This window comes from Oryza glaberrima, chromosome 5 (assembly GCF_000147395.1).
Source record: "Oryza glaberrima chromosome 5, OglaRS2, whole genome shotgun sequence".
Lineage (NCBI taxonomy): Eukaryota > Viridiplantae > Streptophyta > Magnoliopsida > Poales > Poaceae > Oryza > Oryza glaberrima.
The window spans coordinates 12,521,392-12,531,842 of record NC_068330.1 but is presented as its reverse complement, the minus strand read 5'-3'; the positions used below and the strand labels follow the sequence as shown (position 1 = coordinate 12,531,842).

Genomic DNA, 10,451 nt, shown 5'->3' with positions numbered 1-10,451 from the left:
CATCGTACGCAAAGCAATTTCCATATGAAGCCATAGCCACATGATCTTTTCTTTATCCATGTCAATCGGTTACTTTTGTATTAAATCCTCACTTTTTTTTTCTATTCACACATGCAAGTCTAATAAATTAATAATCCACACCCTGAAAATCATATATAAGAACCCATCCCTTCCCTTTCATTCTACCTTTCCCTCATTTCTCCCTGTAACTCCTCTCTCATGTCCCACAGCATCACCACCTCTCCCCTCTCTAGTGGCGATTCTTTTCCCCTCTCTTTCATCAACAAGGCCACCAAGGAGACTAGATCGGAGACAGTGAGGGTGGATATCAAGACGGCGGGGTGTGGATTGAGGGGGCAAAGGTGTAAATCGGGGTGCCACAGCGTGGATCAGGGTGGTGACGATGGATCTGCCCAATGTGGTGACCTCAGTGGCGGATCTGCATGAAGTGGTGGAAGGAGCGGTCAAATAGTAGGTGGCAGTGTAGATAGAGGCAGCGATGGCAGGCAGAGCTTCGAGGCGACGTCTTCCCGCAATGGAGCATCTCACCATCGCCCTCAATGAACCGTCAGGTAGGCCCTTTTTGACCTCATTTGTGATGGCGACGCGTAGAAGTTTGTTTGCAGCAACGGCACGGGCCGACGGCATGGGGCGAGGCCGCTTCCTAATGCGTTTCCTCGCATGATTCTCGCCTACCAGCAGAGGCGTGGCTATGCTGAGGACACATGGACCTCCTGCATGGTTCGCACGCCTCTGTAGGGTGCAGTTTCTTTATAGTTGGCGTGAATATTTGTCTCGGATGGGGTAAGACAACATGCCAGCTAGGAACGTTTGGCATTGCCTTAGGCCATGTACAATGCATGGTCTCCGACTTGTGGTTCCATCCTCCAACTAGGCTAAGATGCCACAGTGGAGGTTCGAGAGAGTCTTCATTTGTTCTAGAATAACCTATAGATGTCACAGTGGTTTGAGGAAAAAAGCAGTGGTTGTGGGAGAAAAAGAAGTGGTCCAAGCCCCTGATCGGAAGCCATCTGAGAAAGTGCAAGAGAGAGTGCACCTCGTCTCACTGTTTAGGGGACTCCCACCATCGCCATCAGCGACTGCAAAGCTCACCGACTGCACCGGAGTGGGGATAGGAGAGGTGGGGGCGTCACCGTCCACCAGATGCGCGGCGAACACCTGGGATCCCATCACGGTGACCAAGGAGGGAACCTTAATCCGCGCCAATAACAGTGACCGAAGAAGAAGAGGCGGCAGGGAGGGAGCTCGATCGTCGTGGCGGCGGAGAGGGAGCTCGATCGTCACGGAGGCGGGGAGGGAGCTTGTTGTCCTCAACAAGCAGAGGCCGGATCCGACGACTTTGCGTCTAGATCCAGTGGTGAAGGGGAGCTTGCCATCCTGCTCCCACCATGTCCCTTCTCCCCCAGTGGCAGACGATGCTGCGGTTGATGGGGAGAGGTAGAGATGCGGAGATGGATGACGAAGGCGTGGGCATCGGTGGAGGCAGCAAACATCATCAAAGGCGAGGGCAAGAAAAGGGGATAGGTGTGGGAAGGAGATAAGAGAGAGATTGTGGGGAGGGATAAAAAATATATGATGGGAGAAGATGACAGTGGGACCGTGTAAAGGCTAAGGGTACCTACGTACTCTTTTTGTTATTAGAAGGTCCAAAATACAAATGTTGATAATAAAATATATTAGAAGTACTGACACATAAATAAGTAGGGACTGAAACACAAATATATTTTACAGTGTTTTCCATAGTGAGTGTTGTGATAGTTGTGTAGTTCTATCCTATATGACTTGTTGAGACCGCTGATAACAGTGGTCTTCGTTGTACGAATACATAGGAATACATTACTTTTAATCTTTTTTAGTTATACATATGTTTTTTTGAAAGATACGAAAATATACGTGTACCGTGACGTGGAGGCGCGCAACCGGTTCACTGGTGCTGCGTGGACGTGCGGGACCGATGGTCCTGCGGCTTGGCCGCATGGCACCGCGCGGTGGCGCGGTCCGGTCGCGCGCCACCGGGTACACGAAGGCAGCGCACGCAGGCATGCATACATGCATGCACGTTAGTCACATACTCACATTAGTCGGCTGCACTCGGTGGGGCACGGCCAGGCCGCGGTGTTTTCCTGGCCGTTGGTCCCACGCGTCCACGCTGCGCCACATAATTTCGTAAATCTTTTAAAAAGACATGTATAAATGCAAAAAATTAAAAATAGTGTATATTTTTTTTCCTTTGTCGTACATACCCATGGGGTGGGGGTTATTTAGTTGGTGAAGATGTAGTCGCCCGCGGCCGGTGCCAGGGATCACCCCGCCGCAGGGCAGCACTATCATGTTTTAGTGGGGAAAGCGACGGTGTCGATTGCAATTTTTGTACCCGCATATATATAGAACAACTCAGCAAGATTAGTTCTTTAGAAATAATATATTTTTAATAAATAAATTGTAAAAATAGATGTTGATTGGCTAAAATCGTAAGTTTAATACCCTGTCGAGCAACCGCAGTTTGACATCTATATTAAAATCTCCACGTAAATCATTTTTTTACCTCCTATTAGCTCTCACTTAGATTCAAGTATCCAAATAATAGTATGGCGTAACTGTGTAAGGACAAATTAATGACTTATAACTGATTATATGCAAATATGCTATATTATATATTCAAATTAGTTCATTTAAGATTCCAAAATATATAAAATCACCATTTAAAACAATATTAAGGATAATATGGATAGTATTGTAAAGTTTAGGGACTGGATGTCCGGTTTGAAAGTCTTGGATGCTAGATGGATTTCCATTCAAAGTTTAGGGAGGGGTACTTGGACTTTTTTATAAGGCCTCGTTTAGTTCCCAAAAAGTTTTTCCCAAAAACATCACATCGAAGTTTTAGATATATACATAGAACATTAAATATAGATGAAAAAAACTAATTACACAGTTATGATGGAAATCGCGAGATAAATCTTTTGAGCATAATTAGTCTATGATTAGTCATAAGTGCTACAGTAACACACATATGCTAATGACGGATTAATTAGGCTCAAAAGATTCATCTTGCGGTTTCCAGGCGAGCTATGAAATTAATTTTTTCATTCGTGTCCAAAAACCCCTTCTGACTTCCGATCAAACGTCCGATGTGACATCAAGAAATTTTCATTTCACGAACTAAACAGGGCCTAAATTGTAATCGTTAAAATGATCAAAAGAAAATTTATTTTCCTCCAACTTAGTACTCCTTTCGTCCTAAAATATAACAACTTATAGCATTTAAAATTTAACCCAAAATATAATAACTTCTTCATCCACATTGTATTCTTAACCAATCACAATCATTGAACATTCATTTTTTTTCCTACATACCTCCACTTTTCAACCAATCACACACCTCCTATCTTATTCTACTCACCGGTTAATAATCGTGTTTAATCCTAAAACTTTTATATTTTAAGACAGAGTTAGTAACATTTTGTTAAAATTATGGGACATGCTTATATTTTAAAATAGATATTTCCTTCATAAGAAAAACACTTCTAGAGTTAAATGTGAATACGACGATTTTTTTTTTACGGAGTACCGACTTGTAAAAGAATCTTGGAGAAGACAAAACTTTTTATCTATCATAAAACCATTGTACCCGAAGAATCCTGTCCAGTGGAGCCCACCCGACGAAATCAGATCTCCTAAACCAACAAAAAGAAAAGAAAAAGGAAAAACAAAATTCCTTGTCTCTATCAGGCTTGACCGCGACTCCCCCACGAACCGGTGGCGCCTCCTTTCCTCGCCGCCTCGTGGGCCAGCTCCCAGGGGGGCATTCCCGTCATTTCACCTCGGCCGGCGTGGCGGGAATTGGCGCGAAAGCTGGCCTCACCCCCGGAGACGACGAGACACGTCGGGCGTTTCCCGCCCAATCCACACACCGCGCCGGAGGTGGGCCCCACTACCCGACGCCCAGGATCGCGCCACGTGGCGCGCCGACGCGACCGAGGCGCGGGGCCCATGAACCCGGGGAAGGCGCGAGAGTGGGGGAGCGGGTGCGGTGCGGAAACGTGGCGAGGTTGCCGCTTTGTCAGCTGTCGTCTCCTCCTCGCTTCGCTTCTCCTGTTTGCGTTGTTTTTCTTCTCGTCGCAGCCGATGCGATGCGATGCGAGCTGTGACACTGACACATGCACACACCGCTGCCTGTGGCCATGTTCACTTGATCTGGCTCTGGCTGCTGCAAGTACTCGGCTTGTGGAATAATAACCTCTTCTGTTCTTCACGTTCTCTGACTTTTCTTCGCACGTTCTTAAAACACAATAATTCGAGACGTAATACTGCTAGTGATTAGTAAAGAAAACAAAATCCACTTGTTCGAAAGAAAGCTACGGAAGCGTGGAAGACTGTTGCTCCTCATAGGAGATTCATCCAGGAGACGGGACAAAAGTAGTAGTAAATCCGGACATCCATTTTCCCTCATCAGATTAAAAATCACCAACCACATTAACAAACCCCCGTTGCTGTCACCGGTCGTGACTCGTGAGACGACCAGGGTGTGTAATTAACAGCTAATCACCCGCATCAGCAGCCACTAGTCACACTCGATTCTTTCACTCCAACTGCGGCTGTGAGCGCTGACATGGTCTGACCACTGCGCACCACGTGAGACGAGAGACAACGCCACACCACCATTTGATTACTCCTCCCCCACTCCACTCCCAACAAAAGCAAAAAAAAAAAAGAAAGAAAAAATAAATATCTGCCACGCAATTACACTGTTCCGTTTCCACGCGGGAGACGTGCCATTCAAGGCAGCTCACGCACAAAGCGAGCGCCCGCCTTGGGCCCCACGCCACCACCATTTACTACTACAGCTCACTTCACTAGGGAGTACAAACTCCGCTGGGTTTTTTTTTACTGCCACGAAATAATAATAATAAAATTAATATAATACTAGTAGTAATAACATTGCTGCTGGTTGCTGCTGATGCGCCGTCTCCCGCCAACTTTTCCCGCCCCGAGAGCGCGAAATGGGTGGAGGGGGGCAGCGGCGTCATTTCACGCTGACGGCGTTGCTCGCCGTCAGCCCCGCCGTCACGAAGTCCTCCCCTTCCCACCACGGCAGCCAGTCGAACTCCGCCGCCTTGGTGGAAGGCGGCGGCGCCGAGAGGTCGCCCAGCTCGACGAGGAGGTGCTCGAAGGATGGCGCGGTCACCTCGTCCGCTGCCGCGTACCGGAGCACGGAGGTCGGCGACGCGAACGGGTTGAACGAGCTGTCGTTGGCGCGGTCCTCCTCCGGTGGCGCCGGCGTCGGATCGGGGACGGAGGCCTTGGCGGCGGCGGCGGTGGAAGAGCTTGGGGTCTTGTCCGGGGTGGTGTGTCGGCGAGGGTGGAGCTTCATCTGGTTGGCCTTGGCGGAGGGGGTATCGGAGTCGGAGGGGAAGTTGGTGACGGCGTGGGAGCCCTTGATGCGGAGCGCGGCGTCGTCGTACACGGCGGCGGCCTCCTCGGCGGTGTCGAAGGTGCCGAGCCACAGCCGCTTCTGCAGGCTCGGGTCGCGGATCTCCGCCGAGAACCTGCCCCACGGCCGCCGCCGCACGCCGCGGAACCGCCGGCTCGCCGCCATCCCCGCGCGCCGCCGGGCCAGCGCCGCCGTCGCCGTCGGAACCAGACGCCTCGGGTGCTTCGGCGCCGGCGCCGGCGCCGGCGAGGCGGCCCCGACGTCGATGTCGATGACCTCCCGGACGCGCGGCCTGGAGCGCTCGTCCCCGGAGGAGTCGGTGTCCGTGGCGTCGGCGTCCACGAAGTAGACGCGGACACGCTTGGGCCGAGGCATGCTAGCCCCAACACGGCGGCTCCTGCCGGCGGCGAGGGAGTCCGCCGGAGACATCGCCGGAGGACGCATATCCACCGCCCGCTACGAGGACGTCACCCCAAATCTCATCCAAGAAAACGCACCAACCAACCCAGCAAACAAACTCACCCGAATTGGAGGTAAAACCCAAACAAACAAGACCTCAAATTTCTCCTTCAAACTTCCCAAATCAACTTCAAAAAAACACAAAAGAAAATCCCAAAGATTTCTCAGATCTAAGCACTCCCCCAGGGAGTGAACTATCACTACCACCACTAGCTCACTGCTCACTCTCCAAGAACCGGGTCAAACAAGCAAAGGCACCCGGAAAATCCCAAACCCCCAAAACCTCAAAACCAGAGAGATCCAAGAACTCCTCAACCGAGGCAAAAGAAAACACGAAACCCTCCGTCGATCTCAGGATAATCCGGGGGGTTTTAAGAGGGGTTTTAGCTTGAGGTTAAGGGCGGGAAAGGGAGAGGAGGGGGATTTGTTGGCTGTGGGAGGAGAAAGGGGTAAGACGAGGTGGAGGATATATTTATGGCACAGGTGGATACCACTACCACTGTAGTACCACTGTTCTTGATCTTATCACGCTTGGGGAAATTACTGTTTTGCCCACCTGCTAGGTCCAGCTGGACCGCGCTGAGAGTGAAACCGAGTGCAGGGGACAGTGTGGTCTTCGGTTCATGTGTTCAGTGGGAGTTTACTTCTTTGCCCCTCCCTGTCTGGTTCATTTATTGTTTTTTTTTATTTCCCAAAAGAAACGTGTGTGGTTTTGAATTTGAAGTTGCTTGAATTCAACTTGATGATGTATTGATGTTCATAACCATGATCCTTCATGGTGTAATAATAAAATCCACTTCAATCAAGGTGTACTTGTTAGTACTCCTGTTTAAAAGACATGATCACGGGGAAGTTTCACATGTGCTCGAGGGATTTTCCGTGTGCTTCACCTCGTTTTTTGATGGCTTGTTTACATACAATGGCTTGAAACTTTTGTGTTAGGTAAGTGACTGGATTGGCATGATTGGTGAGTTTACAATAAAATAATTAAGTGACAGTTGTTTCTTTTTTTAAATACTATCAATATCGTAGGCTGAACCGGTAAATATAATTAACGAATAGGTCAAAAAGTTATAAGTTATATGCGTACAGCAAGTCAATAATTTCACGAGTAAAATGGCCATTAGTGCAACCAGAGGCACAAGACCCAAATGTACTTCTACTAGGACATGTTTCTTTTAGCTTGGTATTATTATAATTTAGATTATTAAGCCATAAGCTAGATTGTTATAATCTGTAGTAGAATAAGCGGTGAGTTGTTTTTTTTCTAAATTATTAGAGCCTAGATTATTGGGTTTGCAAGTCTAAAGAGGGAGTAGGGTGGCATGGTGGGTAATTTTTTACCAATAATCTGGAAAAAGCTTACCTAAATGAGCTTATCATATTATAATAAGCTGGGCTCCAGATTATAATAAGCTACTTCAATAAGTTGTGTGTTTCTTTCAGCTTACTCCCAATAATCTGGATTATAATAATCCCAAGCTGAAAGAAACAGGGCCTAAATAATTACTCCATTTTTCAGTTCTTGATACAACGTTTGACTCTTCGTCTTATTTAAAAATTTTCTATGATTAGTATTTTTATTGTTATTAGATAATAAAATATGAATAGTATTTTATGTGTTACTAATTTTTTTTAAAAAAAATTATATAAGACAGACGGTGAAACGTTGGACATAAAAAACTAAAAATGAAGTCTCTGTGAGACGGAGGGAGTAACTATCATCAAATATAAATTCTTTAAGCCCCATCGTTTTGCTTATCCTTATACTTATCCGCACCACTTATTAGCAAATTAAAAAAAGAGTAGTTTTGTAGCAAACTGAAACATATGTCGCTATTGTTGTAGCAAACCGATAGTTTTGTCACTAAAATTGTAGTTTTCTAAAAATTACTCAAAAAAATTGTAAGTAAAACTTTCATACGTGTCCTTAGTGGTATAATAGCAAATGTTGTAAAATAAACATGATGAAAAATCACAAAATTAACTTTAAAATTTACATTTAAAATGTAAATTTTAGCTTATAAGTATAAGTATAAGCGAAATAATGATGGCCTTTCTGACTATAATGGTGAACTGTCCTCATATAAAACTTATTTTATTTTGTTTTCAAAACAAGTATAAACGCAGAAGCTCATCTACACGTGTGCACACACTGAACCTTATGAAAGCACACCCTGTAAATTTATAGCTATGAAAGAGGACATAACTGAGAAAATATTATTCGCTTTGATTTCAAACAACCACCATCGCTGTCTAATTTTTTTTAATTTTGACCATAATTAAATTTTAAATTATTATATCATTATGTATGAAAGTTTTCAGGACTGGAATGCGACCTATTTCGTTGACATGAAATATTTTTCAGTATTTATATATTCTCTTCATTAAAAAAAATTCGAGCAGACAATGGTCGAAGACAAATGGGAGTCCTATCTAGGAGTAGCAACAAGTATTTAAAGACGGACATACCAGTGGGTTACCACAGAGTATAGTGCTGCCGTTCTAAACACAACAATATATGTGCACTCAAACATGAAAAAGAAAATTAAAAAAAATTGATATGTGCAACATAATGCCATGTATCATCATTAAATAAAATCAACTCAAAATTAAATTTACATATATACAAAGAAACACAGATTAATTTCAGGCTCGAAGCGGTGCACAACACACACCACATATTCATTCCAAAGGAAAAAAAAACAGCACATATTACTGTTAATAAAAACACTTTTTTTTTTATTTTTACCAGCTACGTTCAAAAATACTTCATCTCTGGTTATTCACCTCACAAGTGCTTGTCCATGTGCATATTCATAGAAATCCTTTTAGAAAAATTGGTAATATATCAATAAGTTGTAACACGTCATATAATGGCATAGTTCCAATTTTCCCTATCCGTTTCATGTATACTAACTTTGGGACAATGATCTATTTGACCCTATTTTGAAGCTTAACTACCAATTTGATATCGTTTTTCCCAGTTTGCTTATTTGACCTCGTTTTTTAAAATTGAAGTTACCGTTTCACCCTATTTCCAAAAACCGTCAGGGTTCCATTTAGAAAAAATTAAAAAAATAAATTTACAAGCCTAAATAACTAAAATGCCCTTATTTACTCATTTCTTATGCTCTGTATCCTCTCTCACCAGAGCACAAATGGCTGGAGGTGCGACGGTCATCGCGGCTGCAGCTGCGGCGGCTACGTTGGCTCCACGGCGGCGGCACGATGAGGAGGACCGCCAGCGGCAGCGGCGGCTGCAGAGGGGCGACGAGGGCTGGCAGACCATCGGCAGTGGTTGTGTCAGCTCGGGGGGCAGCTGGGCTCGACGGCAGCGGCGCGACGAGGAGGACCACCGGCAGCACGACGGCTACAGAGGGGCGAGGCGACGAGGGCAGGAGGACCACCGGCGGCGGCGACCGCGGCGACACGCGGTGGGAGCAGCGGCGGAGGCGATAAACCACGGTGGGAGCGCGACGGCAGTGCGTAGTGGGAACAGAGGCGGCCTCGGCGATGGTGGGGAGCGGGAGAGACGGCGTGAGCGGCGAAGGGGTTGACCCGCGGTGGGAGCGGCGGCGACGGCGTCGGCGTGCGGTTTGAGCAGGGACGGCCGTGGCGACGGCGGGAGCTTTGGAGGCGCCGACCCGCGATGGGAGCGGCGGTGACAGCGCCGGCGCACGGTGGGAGCATGGGCGGTCGTGTCGGCGCACGGCAGTGACCGCGTGGAGCATGGTGTGGGAGCTCGTTGGCGCGCGGAGGCCAGATGGTTGCCGACAGCGGTACATGCGAGGGCGGGCGGCGGCGCGGGAGCTTGTCGGCCCGAGGAGGCTGGGCGGCGGCACGAGAGCTCGCCAGCGTGTGGAGGGCAGAGCTTGGCGGCTCGGGAGCACGCCGGCGCGTGAAAAAAAAATGTTGAATAAGCAATTTTAGAAACTAGGGTCAAATGAGCGGGTATAAACGTCTATTTTTCCCTGAAGTTAACACTGTTAGCTTGCCCTTCACAGAATACGGTTAGATCCGACCTTCATTTTTTAAAATAAGGGTTAAATGAGCAAACTTGAAAAATTAGAGTTAAATTGATAGTTACACTTCAAAGCAGGGGCAGATACGCAATTACCCTAACTAACTTTTTATTTTCATGTTTGAGTGCACTTGATGTATATCGGTGTAGTAGCAGGCGCATGAGATTCTCACCGTCAGACATGACGCACCTCGACTTACTTTGGGGCTGTTCAAATTGATGACAGTTTCAACCATACCATTATTTAGTAAAATTGACAATTATGTGGCTATATTTAGTTTGTTACCAATTATTGGCAATACATATAGAATTTTGGCAACACTATTGAACTAATCCTACCAAAATTTTGACAATGTTATTAGTTTGCCAAAATTTTGGCATTACTAAATTTTGGTAGCGTTCATTTTGGCACAAACTGAACAAACCCTTTATTTTAAGAACAAGGGATTTGTCGAATGTTTATTTAAATCAAGATTGTTCTTAAGGGGTGTTTAGATCCCACCCCAAAATTGT

At 46.3% G+C, this 10,451-nt stretch overlaps 2 protein-coding genes across 2 annotated transcripts; both read right to left on the bottom strand.

The window, feature by feature from the left end:
* Positions 1 to 4,444: 4,444 nt before the first annotated feature.
* LOC127772512 (ethylene-responsive transcription factor 3-like) lies at positions 4,445 to 6,367 on the bottom strand. The gene has a single exon (XM_052298440.1). It carries the CDS (start codon positions 5,897 to 5,899, stop codon positions 5,048 to 5,050), a length of 852 nt encoding a protein of 283 aa, XP_052154400.1. The 5' UTR covers positions 5,900 to 6,367; the 3' UTR covers positions 4,445 to 5,047.
* Positions 6,368 to 9,042: 2,675 nt separating this feature from the next.
* Positions 9,043 to 9,648, bottom strand: LOC127774174 (verprolin-like). Its single transcript, XM_052300451.1, has one exon. It carries the CDS (start codon positions 9,646 to 9,648, stop codon positions 9,043 to 9,045), a length of 606 nt encoding a protein of 201 aa, XP_052156411.1.
* Positions 9,649 to 10,451: the final 803 nt, after the last annotated feature.